The 26,645-nt window shown below is 39.8% G+C and overlaps 1 protein-coding gene across 3 annotated transcripts in view; it reads left to right on the forward strand.

The window, feature by feature from the left end:
- EIF2AK4 (eukaryotic translation initiation factor 2 alpha kinase 4) overlaps positions 1–26,645 on the forward strand; it is a 3,701,979-nt gene that overhangs the window by 936,023 nt on the left and 2,739,311 nt on the right. For 2 of the 3 annotated variants that reach the window (XM_044073832.1, XM_044073831.1), the window contains one exon: positions 8,877–9,034. In XM_044073832.1, coding sequence (XP_043929767.1) covers positions 8,877–9,034 — 158 coding nt within the window. The remainder of the gene's footprint in view (positions 1–8,876; positions 9,035–26,645) is intronic. The other variant, XM_044073833.1, reaches the window with a different exon arrangement.

Consider the following 26,645-nt stretch of genomic DNA (forward strand, 5'->3'; position numbering starts at 1 on the left):
GACATATTCCTAATTAAAGGAGTTCTGAGTGGACACAAAACATAGAACAATACAAAAATAATACATAAATGACAATGAATTTGCAATTTTATAGTACACAGATCCTGTTATTCATGTGAGAATCACACAGTGCAATAGGAACTTGTGCAATAAGAAATCACTCAGCTGCTGAAAATTACAGATAAAGTAAACTGTGGTAATATGTAGTAGAATAACCTGTCTAATGTGAAATGGTGTATATATGTCAGTTGTATGTATGTATGTATGTATGTACATGTCTTCTCAATTCGAGCCTGATGCATGCAGTTTTGTTTAGACTGCACTTGTGTAGGATAAATTACAGTAATTTTTACCTTGACTTTTGACTATTGGTTTTCAGAATTAATGTAGACTTTTGTTATCCATTGCCTAGAACTACATATAGTATTTTTATTTATAACCTTGGGGAAATTTACTTCAGACTTATCTGCTGGAAATTAAAAAAAAAAACTCTTCAACCTTTGTTCTCATGATTCATACAGACAGAATTATTCAGGAACAATATGACCAGTGGCAGAATTACAGCTTGTAGTAGAACCCTTTTCAACAGCTGTGGATGACATTTCTAGATGCATTTGCTGCGAGTCTAAAAGGTCCTTGACTTTAAGTCCTCTTCTGATTGCTTTTTCCCTTTTGACTGTGACAAGAAAGGGGAAAGCTGAAATAACTTTGGAATATTTAATTTTTACGTCTTTTCACTCAAAAACGATGACTGTCTAAATATGGACTAATGATTATTTAAAAAACACAAATGACAGTGTGTATATGTATAAATTTAGACCCAAGTACTTTTCAGGTTTTCATTAGCATAGTCCATAACATTGATCTCAATTATTTTCAGTAATATATATATATATATATATATATATATATATATATATATATAAACTGACCACTGGTTGGGTAAGGCTAGTCTATAACCAAATGGCATAGATTATTTCGAGCCCAAAAAAAGAAATTTGCTTGGCTTAGCTGCTCTCACCGGCCATTATGTCTTACTACTTACCTAGGAAACTATGAACCTATGATAGGGCAGATGTCAACATTTACATTTTCTTTTTGATTTATTTTTACTGTTAACCCAAGCCTGGCTGTAAAACAGCAAATTAGTGGCTGCAATTTAAAAAAAAAAAAAAAAAAAAAAAAAAAAAAAAAAACTTTCCCTGCACTCGCATAAACTGCTGCAATGAAAATCGTCAGTTTATGGTAATGTGGGAAATGCAGTTCAGAGACATGCTAGCACAGTAAAGAAGGATCACTTTATTGGCTAATTTGCATGTATCTGAATTCTGTGGTGTTACTGTTAGCTCTGAGTACTTTCCTTTGAAAATTACCACTGACAGCCTATTACCTAAGATGCACAGGTACCTCTCGCTCACCTGTGCATCACGTTGGCAGAGGTAACTCCTGTTCATCTGTGCATCACATTGGCAGAGGTAACTCCTGTTCTCTCTCCTTTACATGTACACATTCAAAACACACACCCATCCACAAGGACACACTCCCAGACTGCTCAACTGGCCCTGACTTTTCCTCTTACATTTGCACTGTCCCTTGTTAAGTCATGCTGATTAGTCAGTAGTACCAGATTAGACATTCGTACTTCTGTTGTTCTGTTAACCTTTTAAACGACTTAAAGAAATATTTTAACAATTTTCTTGGAATCTAGTATTTCCCCATTTACTACAGGCTGTTTCTGATTCTTGGGAGTTGAGAGGTTTATGGCAACCATCCCCTCCGTACAGACATGTGCTAATACACAGACATTCACCATTCATGAGATACACAAACACCCTTACCCGATTGCACTCACAGACCTCTCACACACACACACTCACTCACTCACTCATGGACACACACACACACACACACACACACACACACACACAAGACCACTGATGCCTATGCAGACACACACTGCCACACACATGCACACCCACCCACCCATTTTCTGTCTGCTAAATTCACCAATACTACCTGCAACACAATGTCTCCAGTTAAGAGTCATGAGCGAGAGTGGCATTTTGACCATGTTCATTTTACACAACTGAATGTGCTAAATGTTAAGTTGTCAATCTCGCCTTCATTCTTGCTTGATGGGTTCGGAGCCGATCCTCGGCTCCGACTCGGCACTTGCTTTAGCTCGAGAACTCCTTTTACCAGCTCGAGGCAGCCCCATATCCCATGATGCAAGGCGGTAAGTACCCAGATCTCGTTTGCCGCTTCGCTTGGGAGGTCTTCTTTTTACCAGCTCCTGGTAAGTTGTTCACATTTGTGATATTTAAGCCCCTTTTTAGTCTAAAACACTTTTATTGATAGTTTAAGTTTATTTTTCTCCCCTTTCTGACAGAAATTCCCTGTCTCCTTTAAATTTTTGTTAGTCAATTTTTTCCCTATCCCATCCCCCCCCTGTTAGGGTGTGTGTGTTGGTTTTTTATAGAATACCTCTTGGTATTTTGTTTAAGTTATTTTTGACTGGTGTGTGTGTGTGTTGTGTTTTTCGGCACCATGTCAAAGGAGAGGGTCTCAGGTTTTAAGAAGTGTGACTCGTGCTGTCAGAAGATGTCTCTGACAGACGGTCACACTTCTTGCCTGTATTGTCTGGGCCCTCTTCACCTGCAGGACTCCTGTGCTATTTGTCACTCCTTCAGCCAGAGAGTCCTGCAGGAGAGACGTAATAAGTTGATTCTTAGGGGCCTTCTTAAGCCGGAGGGCTCTCCGGCTAAGTCGGCTCCACCAAAATCAACAAAACCTGCCAAGGCCCAGGCTTCTGTATCTAAGCCTGCGGCCTCGGCTCCGACTCGTACTGAGTCGAGATCGGCTCCGGCTGGAGCCGATTCTGGCTTGACAAAGCTTTCGGCACCGATGGCTATCGGTGCCGAATCTGTATTGTCCACTCCGATGTCGGCTCCGATCGGTTCCGACACCCATGTGGCACAGGCATCGGTGTCGGCTCCAATCGGCTCCGACACCGTTACTTTGGTGGCTGTATCGGCTCCGGCTGGAGCCGATACATCGAGCTTCCTGTCGGCTCCGGAAGTCGGCTCCGACAGGATCTATAGTATCGGCTCCGATGGCTCATTCCAGGAAGAGGACGAGGTCTCCTTCCTTGGAGCCGATACTTTCGGCTCCGGCTTCACCTCTTCTATCGGAACGGAGCCATCGGAGCCGATCTTCAAGGTCATCCAGGTTGTCAGATCATGACCTAGAGAGAGTGGTCAGTAGATTACTCAAGTCACAGGTACTGGCCCAAATGTTACACAGTCCGTCTCAGCAGACGACTGTTGGTCCACACCCCGTTACAGTTCCTCCTTCAACTCTACCCCAGAGTTTGGAGTTGGAGTCTTCGGGCATGGTTACTGCTACGGCTGGAGGACGGATACCCCCTTCTGTTCCTTCAACCTCTACTCTTATCTCCTCTTCGAGACCTTCCTTAGAGGGATTCGGTGGTCGGGCTTCCATGGTCTCCTCCGAGGGGGTGAGTGGCATCGGACCCTTGTCCGAACCCGCTCTTCCCCTTGGAGCCTCGGCCTTGGTGAGCTCGTCTCCATCTGCCTCGGAGACTTCCCTTTCGGTGGTCCCGGGAGTTCCTAGCTCTTCGGAGCGGGTTCTCTCGGACCTGCCTGGGAGGGGAGCATTCGAGGTGATGAAGAGTGTACTGGCCACTGGTATCAGTCAGCAGTCTGTTCCCGTAGCTCCTCCCTCTATAGTACCTGTTGACATCTCTGCCACTTCTCTTGCTACAGGACCCAGAGATCCTCCGCCTCAGGTTTCCCCATTGGGAATTTCCCCCTCTTCCGAGGATTCTCCTGATGTTTCGGGAGATCCTCCTAGGAAGAGGACTTGTAAGAGGAAGCATGTAGACTCCCCGGGTCTGACACTTGGGATACTGACTTTCATGAGTCAGAGGGATCCCTAGATCCCCCTCTGAGGATGTCTCCTTCTCAGACATCCTAGAACTCCTGAAACAGAGGGGAAACTGGCCCACCAACAATCCCTCTGAAGATGAGTCAGTATACCTAGAGGCGTTTGGATCTCGGCCCTCCACCTTCTGGGTGTCTCCGCCTTTCGACCCCCTTATGCAGGTTATTGCACGAAAGGCGTGGGCAGCTCCTGACTCTGTAGAGCCAGTCCCTAGGAGGCCTTCTAAATTTATCACTGCCCCGAGTGACAAACAATTCCTTACCAAGGGTGTCCCCGCTGATGCCATGGTGGTGGCTGCGGCCACCAAAAAGGAACTTGCAGATCCTTCCGTGCCCGTCCATCCTCCTAATAAGGACTCTAGGACCATGGATATGTACGGTAAGCGGATGTTTTCCTCAGCGACCTTTGCTATGCGTTCGCTGAATTACCTATGTCACTTCACCAGACTCCAAAGGGATATCCTGAAGGAGCTGGGAGAGGTAGTTCAGGATCCTACAGCTGCAGGGGCTCAAGAAAAGATTGCTTCGCAGCTAGGTACCCTCAATTCCGTTGTTAACTCCTCCATGCGGCTAATATCTTATGCTGCGGATGGAGCAAGTAGAGCCGCAGGCACAGGTGTGGCTCTTAGACGCCAAGCCTGGATGCGGCTATGTGACTTTGCGGATCCCTTTAAGGCGTCCTTCACAAATTCTCCCTTTGATGGGTCAGCTTTGTTTGGCCCTCAGGTGAAGGAAACCTTGACCAGGTGCGAGCAGGACGGCAAGACTCTTTCTGCTGTTGGAGTCCGTTTTTCCACACCTTCTAGGCCTTATCCCAAAGGACAGAAGGGTGGGAAGATGTGGTTCCGTAAATCCCAAGGAGTCACGCCGGATTCACGTGGTCAGTTTACCCCTAGAGGCAGAGGGGTAACAATAACAGGCCGCTCTAGAGGCAGAGGGGTCCAAGAACCAGGGAAACAGGGAGCCTCTCTCTGACAAGCCCTTTCAGCATCCCTGAGGTGTTGCCCGGCTGTCCCTCCTTGGAGGCAGTCGGGGGAAGATTATCACTGTACCCAGAAGCCTGGCATTCCCTCACTCAAGACACATGGGTACAGTCGATCATATCCAAGGGTTACATAATTCCTTTCGAGGAAAGTCCTTTCCCCTCAAATTCCCTTCCAGATGTACCACCCGGTCTAAGGGACATTGCAGAGTTAGAAATCGCAAAACTACTGCAAAAAAGAGCCATTCAGCCAGTTACAATAGACCATTCAGAGCCGGAATCTACTCAAGGTTCTTTTTGGTCCCCAAAAAGACGGGAGACTGGAGACCAATATTGGATCTCAGCAGACTCAACAAGTCTGTCAGGAAGACAAGATTCCGAATGGTCACTCTTCAGTCAATTCTGCCCTTCTTACAGAAGGACAACTGGATGTGCTCAATAGATCTTCAGGATGCGTACTATCACATCAAAATTCACAGACGCTCCAGGAGATTTCTCCGCTTTCGGCTGGGGTCCAGTCATTTCCAGTTCAGAGCCCTGCCCTTTGGTCTCACTACAGCCCCAGAGTGTTCACCAAATGCATGGCAGTGGTCACGGCTCACCTGAGACGTCAAGGATTCCAGGTGTTTCCGTATCTCGACGACTGGCTCCTGTCAGCCACCACCAGGCATCAGCTTATACAAGCCAGGGATTACACAATAGACCTTTGTTCTCATTTGGGCATCTCAATCAACTTGAAAAGTCATCCTTATCGCCCTGCCAGTCTATTACCTTCATAGGCGCAAACTTAAACACTGTTCGGATGTCAGCTACCCTTACAGAACAAAGAGTTTCAGACATTCAGACTCATGTCAGGATCATTCTGGCCAGCAAGAAAATACAGGCCAGAATGGTTCTGAAGGTATTAGGTCTCATGGCTGCGGCCATTACACTTCTTCCCCTGGCTCGATTCTACATGCGCCTTCTTCAGTGGATGCTGTTCACACAGTGGTCATACCAGCAACTTCCAATGCGTCACTAGATTCTGGTGACAAAAACTTGCAAAGAACATCTTGCTTGGTGGATCACATCGTCTCAGGTTCACCAAGGCAGGTGCTTTGTACCTCCGTCCCCGATAGCCACTGTCACCACGGATGCCTCCCTGATCGGGTGGGGGGGTCATTATCAGGGCAGGATGGTTCATGGGACGTGGCAACTGTTCGAGTACCATCTGCACATAAATGTCCTGGAGATGAGAGCAGTGCTTTTAACGTTGCAAGCCCTCAACGACTTTCTTTCCGTAGGGACAATTGCAGTCCACACAGACAACATGTCTGTAGTTTGGTATATCAACAAACAGGGCGGAACCAAGTCCTACCCCTTGTGTCGAGAAGCGCTCAGACTTTGGCAATGGGCGATCTCCTCTCATCGGTTTCTGGTAGCAACGCATATCCCTGGGAAAACCAACATTATAGCGGACAGATTGAGCAGAGCTATCCTCATGCCTCACGAGTGGTCTCTCAAGCAATCTATAGCGGAAGAGATTTTTCTGGAATGGGGTCGTCCATGTTGCGATCTTTTGCTACTCCCCAAAACAGCAAATGTCCAGACTTCTTCAGCCTCTTCCCTCTATCAGGCCATCCCCCAGAGACGCTCTGACCCAGGATTGGCCCCAGGGACTTCTTTATGCCTTCCTCCATTTCCTCTGATCCCTCAGGTGATCCAGAAAGCTACCGCTTTGAGAGCCAAATTGATTCTCATTGCCCCTTACTGGCCTCGACAAGTTTGGTTCCGTTCCTCCATCATCACCTTTTGGTGCAGCCGTGGCATCTGGACCCAGTGCCAGATCTACTGATTCACCAATCCGGTCAGCTGCACCGGTCAATCCCTTCTCTCAACCTCACAGCATGGTTGCTCCACTTCCTTCCTTAGCCAGGCTTCCTTTGATCTCTAACCCAGTTAGAGACATCATAGTAGCTTCACTAAAATCCTCTACCAGGAGGATTTACACAAGCAAATGGAAACATTTCTCTTATTGGGCTAAGGCCCAAAATATTGATCCTTTACTGCCCCTGTTCAGGCAGTTCTGGACTTCTTAGCAGAGATTTTTCATGCAGGCTCCTCTTCTTCCACAGTCAGAGTTCAATTGGCTGCTATTTCTAATTTTCATGTCGGGATAGCAGATCATAATATTATGTCCCATAGGCTCTGCAGGGCCTTCTTGAAAGGAATTTTCCTACTAAAGCCTCCAATCAGGAATCCTCCTCCTCAGTGGGATCTAAATTTAGTGCTGACATCCTTGATTCTTCCCCCTTCGAGCCAGCTGTTTCTTGTTCCTGAAATATCTTTCTTGGAAAACTTTATTTCTAGTGGCTATTACATCTGCCAGGAGGGTGTCTGAACTTCATGCTCTTCGGTTCGACCCCCTATTTGATTTTTCACAAAGACAGAGTATCTTTGAGAACTAATCCATCCTTTTTACCTAAGGTTGCTTCAAAGAACAATCTGAATCAATCCATTGATCTCCTGTATTTTTCCTAACTATTCAGATAGAGCTGAACAAAAGCTACATTATCTTGACGTCCACCGTCAACTTAGATATTATTTGGACAGAACAAAAAAATTTAGAAAATCTGATCAACTTTTTGTTTCATATGCGGATAATAAAAAGGCCTTCCTGTTTCTAAAGTGACTTTGTCCAGATGGCTTTCTTCGGTCATCACTGAAATTTATCGCTCAGGGAAAACAGCTGTGCTCAAAACCCAAAGCACATTCAACTAGGAGTTTAGCTACTTCTACAGCTTTTCAAGCTAGACTTCCTTTGGACACTATTTGTGCAGCGCCACTTGGGCCACTCCTCACACTTTTGTTTCCCATTACAAATTGGACTTGGCCTCCAGGGACAGAGCCAGTTTTGGCTCTACAGTCCTCAAGAGTTTGTTCCATTGAGCCACCCAGGATAGAGGTGCTAGGGGCCGGTCCCATCAAGCAAGAATGAAGGCGAGATTGACAACTTAACATTAAGAAGTTATGTACCTACCATAACGTTCCATGTTAGTTGTCTTCTCGCCTTCTTTCTTGCGACCCTCCCTCCTTCCCCCTGGCCTGGACAGACCTTGTATAAGAAACTGTTATGCTAAAGACCATTCAGACCTGGTCCTTTTTCCATCTGTAAGTTTCTTCTTCCTTTGGGAAGTATTTTATGCTTGGTGTTATTGCCCTTTGTCAACAAACGAGATCTGGGTACTTACCGCCTTGCATCATGGGATATGGGGCTGCCTCGAGCTGGTAAAAGGAGTTCTCGAGCTAAAGCAAGTGCCGAGTCGGAGCCGAGGATCGGCTCCGAACCCATCAAGCAAGAAAGAAGGCGAGAGAAGACAACTAACATGGAACGTTATGGTAGGTACATAACTTCTTATTTCTGTAGAATCACTAGGCTGCTTAAATTCTGTACCACAGGCATTTCCAGGGTAAAGCAAATGACCAATTTGTATAGTCCCGTCCCCCACAGTGTCTCATTAGCATTTAGCACAGCCATAGAGACAGTGTACCGACCATGTGGAATCATTGTGGTGGACCTATTTCCACATAATATTGTGATTGTAGTAGTTTTGAATTTTCCATACTGTTTTATATAATATGAGCCAATAGTCTGCTGTGTGTCATATTCTGATACTGCACTACGAAAGATGACCGTGTTTAATTGTACCCATCAGATTTCCTCTGTCAACAAATGAAAATAAGTAATTCATTAATGTGTGTATCATGTCATGTGAATAATTACACAACTGGTTAATGAAAATGTCATCAATAATTTTAGACTGTTTATTACAATATGAATTAACATGAAAAGTATCATTCTCAGAGGCAGGTGATACTTGATACTATTTCTTTTGCTGATGAGCTTCTGGAGAGCTGCTCTGCAAATGAGTAATTAGATGTTGTTTTCCGAGGTTATACAGGTATAGACTGCATTGAGACGATTACACCAAGCAGACAGCATACCGCTACTTCAATCTATGCTGAGGCGCACAGACATTTCTCACGCTACTGCGATGAATTTGAAGAGCTGCAGCTACTTGGGAAAGGTGCTTTTGGAGCAGTTATTAAGGTACTACTCATTACTTATAGACTAGAGGTTGTATATGCACTGACAGAGATTGCAGAACATCCTGATGGATGGCTTCTTTATGTAACTTGTAAATGAGGGGGTTCATTTGAAAGGGGTGATAACAGTAAGTAGTTAACATGACAGAAGTCATCCTCATTTCACCACATTCTGGTTAACAGAGTCTGATTTGTTAATCCTTCCATTTATCTACCATGCCTTAATCTTGTATAATCCTGTGTGACTGACATTTTTTAATGAGCATATGGTCCACTTTTTTCCTGGGAGTGTTTGCATTGTAGCCATGCAAGGTATTCAAATGTCTGTTTCAATAGTTTTTCAAGATGGCCAAATAATTAGATAGACACAAGATGTTGTCTGTCAGCTAGCACAGAGGACTAAGATTCTGAACTTTTAATGAGGTGCTGTGTATGTGAAAGGTACAGAGTTTGATTCCTTTCTCCTCTGTTTGCCTAGTGTATTACCCAAAACAAGTTACTTTACCCTCCTGTGTTGCTCCTGAAAAGGTTAGTTGTATCCAGTGTACTTAATCAACAAATAGATTAAAAAAATTGTTACTCCACTTGGCGCAAGATGAAGGAAAGACCATATGGCATACAAATTGTTTAAAATGATATATCACTATTCTTACCCTCAAGGTGGAGTTGTTGTTGTAATGCCTCCTTCCATAATTTTGCCATAATCGTTTCATTGTGTGTAATAACTTTACTTTTTTTCTGTTATGTTTCATTGTGTGATACTCGTCACCAATGTAATTCTCCGTGGAATGCCGTCTGACCCTTGATGTCATGTTAGGCATTCAACCAAGGCTTTCAGTTCAGTGTATAAAAGCAATTGTGAGAACTGGGGTGTCTTTTCTAATGATATGCAAGTTGTTGGTTTAACTTCTGAAGTTGGAATTCTAAATCCATATGAGTATGACCCACCTTTGAGTTCAGAAAGAAGTTCAGATGACAATACTGTTGATATTGTTGAGGCTGGATGGCCTTCTGTGTATCTTGGAAAAAGCTATTTGGGAAGTCACAACTAATGAGTTCTGCTGCAATACAGCAAATTTCTTTTGTTGCTGCTGATTATTAAATGGGGGGGGATATAGATATAAATATATATATATATATATAGATATATATATATATATATATATATATATATATATATATATATATATATATATATATAGATATATATATATATATATATATATATATATATATATATATATAAAGAAAGAGAGATTTAAATTGGTGATGGTATTACTTTCATTTTGTGGTCACACGTAATGTAATCACTATTGGTTCGCAATATTGCACTGTTGCTTTTGTTAATGTTTTGAGTGCCAACAGTATGTGTACAGGTAAATGTTTTTGTTTGCTATGTTGAGGAGGAAATTACTGAATGGTATGGATCTGTTTGCAAATCAGCTACGAATATGACATTAGGAATGAGCAGTGTAATTATCCCCACAGAAGATTTGACTTCACTATTGTTAAACACATATACAGTTGCTGTTGGGCAAGGGTGCGAACTTTAGTACATTTTTAAAAATTAATTCTCCATGTAATGTGAACTGCCACCCCCCCCATTTCTGAAGAAAATACAGTACAAAACCAAATGCAGTACTGATTATATTACAAAACTGAATGTGTATGTATTGTCATTGTCATCACAATAAACAAAACTTGCTGGAGAGTTAGGTTCCTGACCCAGGGACTCCCCAGACTCTGGAATAGACTGCCCATACATGTTAAGCAGAGCACCTCTTTGGCCCTCTTCAAAAGGAACCTTGACGATTGGATGGGCGAAAGGAAATGCACCCCAGGATCATGTCAGTCGCCCAGGGTCCAGGGAAGTAAATAGTATGGGAATAAATAGCCAGGGAATTGTTATGGCTAGGCTTGTATAGGTCCTAGGGCCGATAGCCTAGTACCAGCCTATGAACCTGTCACAGTTAAAGTCCACTCTTCAATGTTATCAACTGTACTCTACCACTGCTTATATATACACAATGTCATGCTGCACTTGGACTTTCTGGAAAACAAATTTCAGAATGCAAATGCAATTCTGTCTTGATAATTTCAGGTAGGAGATAGGTCATTCTGCCAAAGAAAACATACATAACAGTTAATACTACAGTAAGTAATACTGCTGTCGCAGTACCTGCAAAACACTTAGAAAGTGTAACAAATCACTTTGTTTATGTCCTCTTCTTAAAAGTACACCAAGCATATATTCTGCTTCCTTTTCTTTTACAGAAAATGGCACTATATACTCCAAAAGCTTTGTTGACTTTGATAACTCTATAAATAGTTGTCAGGAACTATGTTCTGTTAGCATTGACAACATTAGTCACTGTATTTACCGTATCAGCCTGTTGCTTTCTTGGTCATCTTATTTAGGCCTTCAACCTTGCCAAGCATGATTGCATTTTCTAGTAATAATTCTTGCTGCATAATATGCCTGAAATATGAAAGTCGAACTCTTGTCAACTGAGCTACTAAGTGTTCAATATCCTATGATTGTTTAATATCCACTTTATGATTTTCTGATCTGACTTTATCCTGTATGTCAATTCTGCTATTTGTTACTGCACTTAATGTGATACTATTATGTAGTTTATTAATTGAACTATGTATGTTAGAGCTTTTTTTTTCCTGGGCCACCGCTGAAAGTGGGATTCATGCCCATTCAGACATTGCCAGTAAACAAATGCCAAATAAAGATCCGTATGACAGTGCTGAAACTGCCATAGCTTGGGCATGTTGAATATTTGTACATAAACATAACAGCTGTGCACTTAAAGATCTTAATTAAATTTTTAACAGTTTTTAGTTGGATATCTGAAGCTATGCGTCTCTGCATTGATTTAGGACTTAATTTGACAGTTTGCTTGAGCCTCCTAATTTTTGTTTATTGGTTGTAGTTGCTAAATCTGTATTTGGAGCGTTTAAATGAAAACTATATTATTTTTTCTAGTACCCAGAACAGCTTGTTTAGTCAGTTGTTGAGGGCCATCTTGGGAACAGTAGTACTTATTCTTGTGAGTGAAGAATAGCAACTGCCATTTTTTAAGTGCCTGAACACCGTTGGCTCAACAAAGTTATTTTTTGTTTTGTTTTCTTGTTTTTTTATATACTTGCAATTTATCGTGTGTTCTTGTGCTCTGCTACTGTCCTTTTGGGTGGATGTCTAAAGCTGTCTCTCTATGCACTGATTTGGAACATTTTTCCACCTAATTTGGAAAGTTAAAAAAAAAATTATTGCACTTGATTTTTTTTCAGTTATAATTGCTGAATTGTTTTTGGAGTATTTAAACAGTAGCTGCATTACTTTTTTCCCCTGTACCCCGAACACTTTGTTTAGCAAGGTGTTGGAGGGCCGTTTTGGAAACAGTAGTAGTTATTTTATGAGGGAAGGTTAATTACTGTCATTTTCTAGGTATCTGGGCACCACTGGCTCACCTAGAATTGTTTACTTGGTTCTTTTGTTTTCTAGCATGCTGTTTATAGTGCAGCTGTGTGCTGAGCTGCGCTTTGCACAAAACCACCATAGTTGCAGCTGAGTGCTGGCCGTGAGCAAATTTTCATTTTTCCCTTAAATGAATACTTCCAAACTGTTAATTGTTTCTCTGGTTGACTGTTGCTTAGTTCATCTCAAGGCAGCATTAGCTTGTTTCTCTTCCCTTGACTGCTCTTATCTGCTGTGTGCTGGAAGCATCACCTCCCTGTGAGTCACTGTTACCACAGTCCTCCCTTGGCTTCTATACAGACTGTCGCCACCACTGATACTGTTTTGATTGTGCACTCAGCCCTCCCTCAGTCTCACTGAGTTTCCTCATGCACATAGAAAACAAACTTTTAAAGCATTGGGCTGTATGCAGGACAAACATCTCCAGCCTTCTAATGCTTGGTATTGTAAGGCAGTGCAGCATTATACTTACTAATAATGAACATATGCTTAACAAAGAAAGCTCTGTCTATAAGATGTAACTACATAGCCAATACAGAGGCATCCCTTTCACAAACATGAAAAGTGTGCATTGAGCATTGTATAATCATGCCCTAGCCTCAGCCATTACCGTATTTATAAACAGAACCTACTAAAATGTACAATTATGCCTTAAAAAATACTTGGCAAAGCATCCTAGACCTTGTACTAACAGGTGCCAACAAACGTTTCTCAATTCAGCTACTCCAAGCACACCTACAGATACAAGTCACTGACAGCAAAGTTGCTCCCAATCAAGTAATATTAAATTACCCCCTGATAAAAATATTTTTTTTGTTCCCAATCAAGTAATATTAAATTACCCCGATAAAAATATTTTTTTCAAACACCTTTATTGAATTATCACTTCTGACTTAGGCAAATTTACAATCGTATAAAGGTATTCAAACTTAACATAAACGTTATATTTTACACATGTATATCATATAACCTAAACAACATTACATAAATTATTAATTTCCTACCTTCTTTTTTAAAACAAGAGACATCTTTATTAAACCATCATTTACTACATAGGCAATCATACATTTATGTAAATGAAAACAAGCCACACTGACAATCCTAGTTGCAAGCATTTTACATTACAAACCATACTGACACACTCTCAGTTGCAAACATACATCACTTATAATCTACCCAATATTTCTCACTCCTGCTGCTTTTTAAACCTCATTTCTGTCATGTATGTATTGTTCCCACAATTCCCATTTTTCCTGTGTAGTTTGATCGTACCCTTTTCTAAAGATCTCCGTTTCAGTTGTTTTATATCTGTTACTATATTCACTTCTTCCAGTGTAGTTGGTTTAGATTTTGATTTCTGTTTTCTAGTAATTGCATTTTTGGCAGCCACCATTATCAGACACAGAAATGCCTCACCATGTCTAGGCAATTCTGATTCTGTATCATAGAGAAGAAAAATCATCTCCCTTGTCGGACAAATCTCCTCACCCTGCATCTCCACAAGTGCATCGCACTGGGAATCTTTAAAGTCTGCCAACTCACAGCACTCCCAGAAAATATGTTCCCAATTACCTCTTTCTCCCCCTTCATACCACCAGCATTTACTGTCTGACTGAGGAAAAATTCTCTGGAGCCTACTTTGGGTATCAAAATATCTATGTAAACTTTTCCAGGCAAAAATCCTAAATCTTCTAGCTTATCCATTCTGTCTTCCCAATCCTTTCTAACCATCTCTGATTGATTCTTATAGTTATCATGCAGTATTTTTTATACTGTGCTAATTATTCCTTTTTTAATGGCAGCTTCTGTTCTAGATTTGATTAAAAACTCTACTAGTGCTGGTCTTCCGTTTAGGACCCCCCATTTCTTTCTCTTTGTCTGTACTCTTGCTATCAATCCCTGATAGAGGGAATGCAATCTCTAACCTGCAGTCCAAATAAATTCTTGGCATCTTCCCATTCTGTCATCTTTCCCTATCTAGTTCTTTGCTCTGAATACCTTGGTTTCTTTGCCAGTTTTCTCCATTAAATTCCAGTCTCCTCTTGCCTATAGTCTGTATCCCTAATTGCAGTCATCCCTATCAGCAGAATCTCCTTTTTCTATTCCCATGTTGGTTTAGTTCTTAGAATACTTTGTGCTACTTTACGGATATAATATTCTGTATAGTTATTGTTATTCTCCTTAAAAACCTGCATCCAGAATCCCAGACTCTCCTTGTTTCTTGGTCTTCCCCCGTCTTTCATCATTATCCTTTTCCATTCTGAATTATAGTTTTCTGCTTGTGCTATGTGTAGGAGTCTTAACTGTGTAGCTCTGAAATACCCCTTCAAATTGGGTAATCCCAATCTGCCCTGTTCTACTGGACAAGCAAGAATGAAGTGGGTTATGCTGATTGTCTTTCCCTCTCAAAGTCCTTCAACTCTTTATTTATTGCTATCCACAACTTCTCCTCTGATTGATAAAAATATGCCTGACCTGTGTATGAGACTAAAGGGGGTAAAACATTTTAACTGCTTATTTTACACTTCATATCCTTATAACAAAGCTTCCATTTTTTCTGTTTTTGTATTATGCATTGTTTAGTCTCTTCCCACAAATGCTTAGCTGCTGCACTAGAGTCATTTTTAATCCGCACTCCTAAATACATCATTTTATCATGACCCCGTAAATATGGATATTCCTGAACCAGTTCATGTGTGGGTACATAATTTACCACTGTTGCCTTTGTTTTAACTTCATTAATTTTGTATCCTGAAAAGATCTGAAACTGACTCAAAATGTTCCATAACACCGTAATGTCTTTTTCTGCTTTTGCCAGATGTAAAATAATATCATCTGCAAATAAAGCCAGTTTTTCTTAACTACCATGCCAGTTATATCCTTGAATTTATGAATCCCTTGTATTCTTTGCCATTGGTTCTAAATATAATACAAATAATAAAGGGGAAAGAGGATACCCTTGCCTGGTTCCTCTGCTCAAGCCGAAATTATGAGAGAGAAGACACCATCTACTTTAATTTTCACATCTGATCCCTCATATGTCCTAATCAACCTTATAATTTTTTTCAGGAAATACAAATGCTTCCATTGCCCTACTCATAAAGTCCCAGCTTACTCTGTCAAATGTTTTCTGTGCATTAAAGACCCACCAGTAACAATGGTATGTTCTTACATTTTGCTTCCCACTGGATCATCAGTGTTCTGCTAATGTTGTCAAATGTTTGCTTCCCCTCCATAAAACCACATTGATCCATATCTATCAGTTTTGGCATTACCTGTGCCGTTCTTTTAGCCATTATAGACATGAGCACTTTATATTCATGGTTTAGTATTGAAATGGGCTGTATGAAGCTGGTTCTGATGGAACTTTTACCCTCTTTAGGTATTACAGCAACCAATGCTTTCTTCAAGGACAGTGCCTCTTAAGATACTGTTAAACAAAACCTTCCAGATCTTTATAATTTTTTTCCGCTACTAGCTTCCAAATGTCAACAAGAATACCATTTATTCCTGTTGACTTTCCTGTAGATTGGTTATACATCACAATTTTTTATCTTATCAAATCCTATCCTAACCATTAGTTATAGAGCCTCATCTGCCTCTAACCGTGGCATATTTAATTCTTGCATAAACATTCCCATTTGTATCTTTTCTTGATTTTCATATTTCTCTGCTTTATAGACTCTCATAGAATTTACGAAATATTTCTAATACCTCTACAGGATTTGTTGTTACCTTCCTTGTTATAGGCACCCTAAGTTTGGTGACAGCCCTTTCTACTTTCTGTTGCCTGAATTGTGCTAAACGTTTTTGTGCTCTAGTGTTGTCAGAAAACAGTTTAACAGCAATATTTCTAAGCTCATGCATATTGCATATTATCGAGATAATGTCTTATTTTCTGCCTAGCATTCTGCAGTCGATCCTCTTCTTGTTCTGTGAGATTTCCTCTATGCTACAATACTTTAACATTTGTCAGTCCCTCTAAATAATTCTTGGTACTTCTTAACCATAGCTGCCTTTCTTTTATTTCCACCCTACTTTTATCTCCGCCTTAATTTTATCCCACTCCCTAACTATATTTTCAGAAAAAAATATATATGTGTTCTTTCTAACAGCTCCTGAATAATCCCCATTAAATTCCTGTCTTTTCAAATGATAGTGGGAAAGTGCCAGTGTTTCATTTTTATTTCATTACCCTGTGCTTTTATTTTAGCTGTTATTGGTGCATTATCTGAAATAGTTATTGGGTGAGCTTCAAGACTTTCAATTAAATACACGCTCCTGTGAAATGTAAATTCTGTCTAGCCTAGTCTGAAATAGTTATTGGGTGAGCTTCAAGACCTTCAGTTAAATACACACTCCTGTGAATTGTAAATTCTGTCTAGCCTAGTCCAATTTTTATATCTTTGTGAATAATTTGTAAATTCAATCCAAACTCCTGTTATTGAATTCACATCTTCCATGCCAAATATTTCTATAAATTTCTTCAAACATCTACCCTTTTTTGTTATATTTTCACTTCTGGGCCCCCAGTCATATCTTTACTGCTGCAAATAAAATTCCAGTCCCCACCTACAAGTAATATTCCTTGGAGAAACCTGATTATTTCTCCCAGAATTTTCTTAAGCTCCAGTATCACAGTTTTAGGTGGAATGTAAATACGTGGCAGTGTAATCCTCCTCCCATGCTAATAGCCCTTTAGTGCCATTATTATTTTTTTATCTTCTATCTCTATTGGAACTCCTCTTGCAATTAATATTAGTACTTCTCTTTACCTTTGTCCCAGGTATTCTGCTTGAATAACCATCCTAAAAAACGTTTTTTATCAAATTCACACGTTCAGTTCTTTGTAAGCGTGTCTTCTGTCACATAGCTATTTGAACTCTACATTTTTAATATAGTTCACTACTCTTTCTTATTTGCATTTATATGCAAGGCCATTTACATGTAAAGACATTAAAGAAAGCATCATTGTATTAAAAAGTTAGTATTCCCACCTTTTATGTACAACATCTTTTTTGTTAAATGTCTAGTTCCCACTTTTGTGTTACATGCATACACTGTTTGGCAGGTTGAACTTTTATACAGTTGTTTCTTGTCATATCCATTTGAGCTTATGTCACATCTTATAAAACTTTTTGATGTTATGTTGTTCTTATCTAGCCTCCCTTCTTGTTGGTTGGGTTTGGAGCCGATCCTCAGCTTCGACACGGCAGTATTCTAAAGCTCGAGAGCTTCCACTGACTAGAGGCTAGACCCTATCCCATCATGCCTAACACTAGTTACCCAGATCTCGTTTGATCTCTGATTCCCAAGGTTCTTCAGAAAGCAAAATTGGTGGGTTGCAAGCTAATTCTCTTTGCCTCCTACTGGCCTCGTCAAATCTGGTTCCCGTTTCTATGGCCCCATCTTCAGGAGGAGCCTTGGATTCTGGACGTAGTTCTGGATCTTCTGATGCATCAGTCTGGCACACTCAGTCCTTCCTTACAGGCCATCAAGCTGACAGGTTGGTTCCTCCACTTCCTGGTTTAGCCAGGCTTCCTGACATCTCCCCGGCAGTACAGCATATTCTAATTTCCTCTCACAAATCCTCCAAGAGAAAACTGTATACTAGCAAATGGAAATGATTCTCTTGTCGGGCAAACAAAAATATACTGATACTTTTACTGCACCTATTTCAAAGATCCTAGAATTTCTCCCTGAAACTTTGAACCAAGGAGCAGCAACAGCGACTATCCAAGTTCAGTTGACTGCTATTTCCAACTTTCATGTGGGAGAAATGGGTTCCAACAATATCTCCCACAGGCTATGCAAAGCTTTTCTGAGGGGTACTATCCTTTTGAGAACCCCAATAAGAGAACCACTTCCTCCTTGGGATCTAAATTTAGTCCTAGCTGCCTTGATTCTTCTACCATTTGAACTGGCTAGTTCTTGTTCTCTAAAATTCATTTCAGCTAGGGAGGGTATCAGAATTACAAGCTCTTTCCATTCGTCCACCTTATTTAATTTTTCATAAAGATAGGGTTTCTCTCAGGACCAACCCCTCCTTTCTACCAAAAGTTTGCTCAGAGTTCACTCTGAATCAATCAATAGAACTACCTGTGCCATGGCAACAAGGCAGAGTATAAACTCCACTAACTGGATGTTCATAGACAATTGCATTTTTACTTGCATAGATAGGACACAGGAATTCAGACAATCTGACCAATTGTTTGTATCCTTTGCAGAAAACAAAAAGGGAACTTCAGTATCAAAAGTAACTTTATCAAAATTGATTTCAGACACCATTACTTAGGTATATAACTTACAGAGCAAACAACTGCCAGGAAAAATTCAAGGACATTCAATCAGTGCCTTGTCTATCTCTACTGCCTTTCAGGCCAGACTGCCTTTAGACTCAGTTTGTGCGGCAGCTACGTGGGTTAACCCCCATGCCTTTGTCGCTCATTACAAAGTAGATGTGGCCTCCTGGAACAGGTCATCCTTTGGTTCCACGGTCCTAAAGAGTCTATTCCGTTGAGCCACTCAAGAAGAAGGTGCTGGGGACGCGGTCCCAACCAACAAGAAGGAAGGCGAGATAGGGACAATGTAACATAAAGAAGTTCTATATTCAGCATAACATTCCGTGTTTTTTGTCCTTGATCTCGCCTTCCTTCAAGCATCCCACCCTCCGTCCCCCTCATGGGGGATCGAGAGGAGTTATCCATCTTTGGTTATATAGGCCTTGATTCTCGAGTTGGGTAGACTGAGTTTTCTACTTATCGCTTTGTGTTTTTCCTTGTATGTTTGTGTGTGTGTGTGTGTGTGTGTGTGTGTGTGTGTATATATATATATATATATATATATATATATATATATATATATAGTTATTTATTTATAGTTATTTATTTATTTATATACACACACACACACTTATATTTTTATATATGCCTATAGTTTATATATCTGCATATTGTAGTCTAGTGTTATGGGTTATCACAAGCGAGAGCTGGGTAACTAGTGCTAGGCATGATGGGATAGGGTCTAGCTTCAAGCCAGTGAAAGCTCTCGAGCTTTAGAATGCGGCCGAGTCAGAGCCAAGGATTGGCTCCGAACCTAACCAACAAGAAGGAAGGCAAGATCAAGGACAACAAACGTGGAACATTATGGTGTGTACATAACTTATTTTTGTATTGAAAACCCTCAAATAAAAAACAAACAAGCCCCCAAACCTCTTAACTTAATAATAATACACAAAAAATATGTGCATCTTCAAATATTGAAGTTTTACCATCCTAATATGCTGATTGGTTTGTCTTGTCTTTATAGCTGTCCTAGCTGGGAAAACCCTTGAATGTTTTCAGAGAGTATTAGCTACCTTGGGAAAAACCCTGAGTGCTTTCAGAGGACATCATCTTCTAGCCAATTTCTCTTTTCCTTTTTTCCCCCCAGCCAGTAACTCTCCACTAGACTGTAGCCATTTTCTCTTTATCAGATTGTCTCCATGGAGACATGGGAACCAGGCAGTCAGTTTGTGTTTATCAGATTGTTTCTATGGAAACATAAAGACCAGTTGCAGAATTGTTACTGAGCATACATGTGTTTGCTAGAAAAATGCCTCATAATATTCAGCGTTCTTTTTCATTTACCTGCTGTATCTTAAAACTTGTTACTAAATCAGTCTAAAGCCTTTAATTCAGTCATTCCCCCATGCAAGAATGAATAAAAGCACATTCATTTTTGGCTTTTTTTCATTGTAATGCTTACATTTCTTAAAACTGAACAAGAAGAAAGAGAGAGGGGAGAAAGAAAAGAAAAAAAGAACAGCACCTGTTTACAGTTCTCATTACACTTAGAAAAAAATGTACTTTATAACATATAAAGAAAACCACATGGCACAAAATTTATACTATTTAAGGAAAAAAATATTTAATTACAGTTAACTGTTTTCCTCCCCAAAGAGCTTTTCCGAACATTAGTGACATGAAGTAGGACATATGCTGTAGAGTCCCTAACAAGTCCAACAAATTCTGAAAAAGTCCAATACTTCCAGATTTGCGTGTTCTGTCATATTTCACAAATATAATTATTGCATTGTAATCCTGTATTAAGTTACTGGTTGTAGTACTGTTCATCTCCGAAATCCTGTCTCTGCTTTATTTCCAGTGCACTCTCGATTCTTCTGGTCAGCTCTTGTGTTCCCTTCCTTCTCTCCAACATTTTCCATTGAAAAAATTGAAAAGGTTTCACAGGTACAGTCCCACTTTGGTCTTTATTACCAGAAGAACAAGAAGCAGAATCTCCATCTCTTTCTGTTTTACAGCTTACTTTTTGTTGGACAGACATGTTTATTTCCTCCTTAGCATGTACTTCACCAAAAAATAATTTTGTTCCTCCATTAAAAAAATAACTTGAAGACAGCTTGGTACAGCAGTTTGAATCTCATGTTTGCATCTTGACATTCCCTGAATAGTGGAATAAATTTGCTCCTCTTCTGTCTGGTGTATAATGAGTAATCATCCTCCAGAAGACTCTGCTGTCTCCCACTTTTAGTACTTTGTCCTTCTGCCACAGTTTTGTCAGAATCAACTCCTCCTAGTGGTAGAATTGCATCTTTACTGTTAAAGGTGTAGGTTGATTTCTTATAGGCAGGTTTGGAGTGTACACACAGTTTGCCCTTTCAACTAACATCCCCTGCTGTGGAATACCAGTCCAGTTGCTTATTTGTACTTTCATAAAATTAATGCAGTCTGTTCCTTCCAGCTTTTCTGGTATAGCTGAAAATCTCAGGTTTTCCCTACATGCTTTGTCCTCTAATTCTGTTTTTTGAAACATATCTTCCTGAGCCATCTCATATTCAGCCAGCTTTTTCTTCATTTCAGCCTCTGATTTTTGCAGCTTTATTATCTCATCTGAATATCTGTTTAAAGCGTCTTTCATTTTTTTTTGGCTTGTTATTTGTGTTGGTATACCAGATCTGTATGCATTTGCCTTGTATCTTCCTGTAGGTTATTGGAAGTCATGTGTGAAGATTGCATTGCTTTTTGCTGAATAGCTGCAGAACTTTCCCTGATCAGTGTCTCTTCCTCACTTTTTATAGCTGATTTTTCCAGGTCTTCTGTATTTCTTTATTCCTGGGATCCAGGCAGTGCACTTACTAGCCAGTTACTGAAATTTACCCATAAGCACAAGTCTACTGGCCTTCTCTGACAATTTTCTGTTTTCACACTGAAAGAGCTAGAACCCAGCTGTTCCTCAGTGTGTAGCCATCTCGGAAGTCCCGTCTGATAAAAATGTATTAGTGATTGGTGACACACTTGTTAAGCACATGGATTCCCCAATGACCAGGCTAGAAAACGATAGGGTTACAGTCAGCTGCCTTTTGGGTGCCAGGATTACAGACATTACTCGGATCCTCAGGACCCCTCCCAGAGACAAGTATGACTAGGACATGGCTGTGGTCCATGTGGGAATGAATGACCAGTGGATCAAAACACTGAGGAACATTCAAAGAAACATGTTGGAACTCTCTGGGCTTGTGATGGGTGCAGGTAACATTCTGGTCCTGAGCAGAGTAGTTTATTTACCAAGAAAGATGTCCAAGTCTAAAGAGAAGATAATTGACATCAGACATTTGCTTACTAGCCAGCATCATTCCAGGGGGATCCAATATGTATCCAAGTTGTTATCCAAAAGTTGGCGTGTATCTCTCATTCAGGAGTTTCTATATACTAGTAAAAAACCTTTGCTGTCCCCGTGCTGACTTTTAGGCAAAGTACATTAACAGACATCCCATCTTAAATTCATGTGGCCCTAAACCAGACCATATTAAGGTGCCTTTTATTTACAGGCATCCCAGTAATAAATTGTCTGATCTTGAGGCACTCCTGCCTGTAGAACAGGTACATTTATGTATGATTACATACACTTGGTTTAAATGTTCACAAAGCACTCCCTCCATACCAGGGTTTTGTACCTTCCACACCTTCAGGCCTGGTGAAAGCAGTTGTGATGTTTCCATATTTGTTAAAGGACGCATCTCCTCTAGAGTGATACCCAGAGACCCCCAAACTGAACTCCTCGAACTTCAGATTACCAAAAACAAGATAATAACTTGTACATTGCTACAGACCTCCTTCCATGTCTCCCTCCAAATGATCATGTTAAATACCTGGAAGTTATCAAAGAAATTCCTATGCTCAATAACTCCATAATCCTAGGTGATTTCAATTACCCAGTCATAGACGTGCATCCATAACATATGGTATGGCCATAGACATTTGCATTTGATAAATTAAAATTCCCTGTATAACATAATTAGTAAATCCACTAGATGTCAAAATATTTTGGATCTTACACTCACTAATTTTTTGTCTCAACGTGTTCCACTTCCCTTAATCTCTCTTTCTCCGGTTAAGTCAGAACCTTAAACTCATGACATTCATTGTCAGAATCACAATATCACTGGTAACCAATGTCTCCATATTTAAGGATTTCAAAAGGGCAAACCTTGTACAGATGTATAATGAATTATTTAAATTTACTCATCACTACTGCTGATATCATCACAGCAGCTAACTTCACTAAGGAGTTTTATGCCCATATGGCCAAGTGCATAATCTAGCAGTCCCAGCTAGAGATGTATAGGGTGGGACATTTCAAAACAGCACCTCCTGTGATCTACTGACATAAACACTATGTGACAAAAGAAAAAAACTCAAACTGTATAGTAAGGCTATAGCTCTTTAGATTGAGGATGGTCTAAAACATGTTGCCTGAAGAATGAAAAGTCCTGTAAGGATCAGTAAAACAAAGTGTGACTTGAGGTTAGCTTTTGAAGCAAAGAATAACTGTAAGGCCTTCGAAAACACTCACCATTGCTTTACTTTTTTAATGGGACCCAGTGCTCCAAATCCAATAAGATTGCAGATATACATAACTGTAATGCTAACTTCTCCCATAGGGCCCCTATTCAAACATAACTGGTCCTGGAATCCCTTACTTGCCTCACCGTCACTAAGCAGCATAAGCTCTCTGAAACCAGAAACACTTTCTCCAGAGTTCTGACAGCAAGCATAACATATCGGGGTGCTTATTAAACAGTGTCGGACAGTCTCTTGCTGAACCTTTCCTTGAACACTTTAACCTTAGCCTAACTGCAGGCTTTACTATCCCAATCAAGTGTTATCTGTAGGGCTATGGAACATATTATAACTGATCTCATTATTAATGATATCAACAACCCCTCTAACAATTTGAATTTTTCAGTATTAGAAATATTTTGCAAATTTTCTGAAAGTCTGTATAAAGCAGAGAAATATGGAAATCAAGAAAAGGTACAAATGGAAAGGTTTATGAAAGAATTAAATATGCCAAGGTTAGAGTAGATGCTGCTCCTGTGCTAGCAGGATAGGAGGAGATGAGATAAAAAAATGGTGATGTATAATCAATCCACAGAAAAGTCCCAAAGAATAGATGGCATTACTATGGAAGTTTGGAAGCTAGAAGAAAAAAAAAACATAAAGATCTGGAAGGCTTTGTTTAACAGTATTTTAAGAGCAGGAGAAGCACTAACATCCTGGAAGAAAGCAGTGGTGGCTGTAATACCTAAAGAGGGTAGAGACTTACAAAATACTTACAAAATCCAGCTTGATACAGGCCATTTCAATCCTAAATGATGATTATAAAGTGTTTGACTATAATAGCTAAATGAATGGCAAAGGTGATGCCAAAATTGATAGATATGGATTAATGTGGTATTGTAGAGGCGAGACAAACAGTTGACAACATAGAATGTTGATAATCCAGAGGGAGGTAGAATGTAAGAAAATACCACTGTTTGTAAGTCAGAGAAAGCATTTGACAGAGTAAGCTGGGAGTTGATGAGCAGGGCAATGGAAGTAGTTGCATTCCCTGACAAAATTCTTAGTTTGATTAAGAGGATATATGAGAGATCGGAGGCAAAAATTAAATTGGGTGGGTTATTGCCTGATAATTTCTGTTTGAGCATGGGGACCAGGCAGGGGTGTCCCTTGTTGTTTGCATTTTATTTAGAACCATTAATTCAAGGATATAATTGGTATGGTAGTAAAGAAGAGCTGGCTCTGTTTACAGATAATATTTTATACCTGATAAAACCAGAAAAGGACATTTCAGTGTTGTGGAACATTTTGAGACAGTTTCATATCTTTTCAGGGTACAAAATTAATGAAGCTAAAACAAAGGCAATAGCTGTAAATTATGCACCCACACAAAATTGGTTCAGCAATGTCCATATATGTGAGGACATGATAAAAATTAATTAGCTGTCAGAATAGAATCCTTTTTAATATGTGGGATGTGTGGGAAGAGAATAAAAAGATAAGAAATTGAAAGCTCTGTTTTATGGATATGGATAGCAAGATCAAATCAACCAAACATGTTTAGTTCCTTTACTTTTATATATAGGTCAGGCATATTTGTATCAACCAGAGATGAAGTTTTGGATAGCAATTAATAAGGAGCCTGAAGGATTTTATCTGGGAGGGGAAGACAGCAAGAGTCAAGTGGGATAAGCTGTTTCTTCTAGTAGAACATGGTGGTCTGTGATTACATGATTTGAAGGGGTATTTCAGAGCTACATATTTAAGGTTCTTGTACATAGTACAAGCAGAAACCTATACTTCAAAGTGAATAAGGATGATGATGAAATAGGGGGAAACAAAAAGAGACTGGGATTTTGGATGCAGATCCTGAAGAATTTCAATAACCATGCAGAATATTATACTCATAAATTAGCGGAAAGTTTTCTAAGAACTAAGCTAACTTAGGAATGGAGAAAGGCGATTCTTCCGATAGGGATGAATTCAATTAGAGATACAGACAATAGGCAAGAAGGGGCTGGAATTTATTGGAGAAAACTGGCAAAACAACCAAGGTATTGGAGGAAATTAAATTAGAGGGAAAGGTAATAGAATGGGAAGATGCCAAGAATTTATTTGGACTGCCAACTCGAGACTGTCTTTAGTATCAAGGATCGATGTCAGAGTATAGGCAAAGAGAAAGAAGTAGAAAAATCCTAAGCAAAAGACCAGTACCAGTAGAGTTTTTAGTAGAATCTAGAACAGAAGCTGCTGTTAAAAAAGGAATAATTAGTGCAGCATATAAAATACTGCATGATAACTATAAGAATCAATCAGAGGAGGTTAGAAAGGACTGTGGATAAAGATTGGAAAAGCAATTCACAAAGAAACACAGAAGGGTATATGTATGTCTGTCAAATATGCAACAAAAGCCTAGAAGGTTTAGGTTCTTTGGAAGTGTTTACATAGATATTTCTATACCCCAAGTAGACTAAAAATATTTTTTTTGTCAGGTAGATAGCAAATGTTGGAGGTGTGATGTGGAAGAAAGAGGTAATTGGAAATGTATTTTCTAGGAGTGTAACGAGATGGCATACTTAAAAACTCCTTGCAGACAACTGTATCCAAAATACTGGCTGAGCAAATTTGTATGGCTAAGGAATTTTTTTTGAGCTATGATACAGAATCAGAATTGTCTAAATATAGTAAGGCCTAGCTGAGTAAATTTTTGGTATGATATTGTTAGGAAAAGGAAATCAAACTGTACTAGATGTAGTGAATATAGCAAGAGAGAGAGAAAACAACTGGAAATGGGATGTTTTGAAAATGGTAGGAGCAAATTGCATAGAAAAAAATAGACGTTATGGGAACAATACATACAGACAAGGAATGAGGTTTAAAAGAACTTTAGATTTCAATGAGCTATGTAACATTTGACTGACAGTGACTAGATAAGTGATTTGTAATGTTTGTAACTAAAATAGTATGGTTTATTTTCATTTGTATAAATGTATGATTGCATAGGGCATAAGTGATGATTTAATAAAGGTTTTTTATTTAAAAAAAAAAGTTTTTTAAGCAATGACATTCAGTATTTTTCAAAGCAAGTTAAATACCTCAAGGACACCAGTACTGCATGCTATAAGGAGCTAGCAGTTCATCTCTGTGGAGTATCAGAGCTAGAAAGTGTGTCAGATGGATGCTACCACTCAGGTGACTCCAAATTCAAATAAAAATGCAGGTTTTTGGTACAAGAAGACTGTAAAAAGCTTATTAATTATTTATGACTGACACTTTTATTTACAACT

This window comes from Protopterus annectens, chromosome 6.part0 (assembly GCF_019279795.1).
Source record: "Protopterus annectens isolate FY-2018-M chromosome 6.part0, PAN1.0, whole genome shotgun sequence".
NCBI classification, from domain to species: Eukaryota; Metazoa; Chordata; order Ceratodontiformes; family Protopteridae; genus Protopterus; species Protopterus annectens.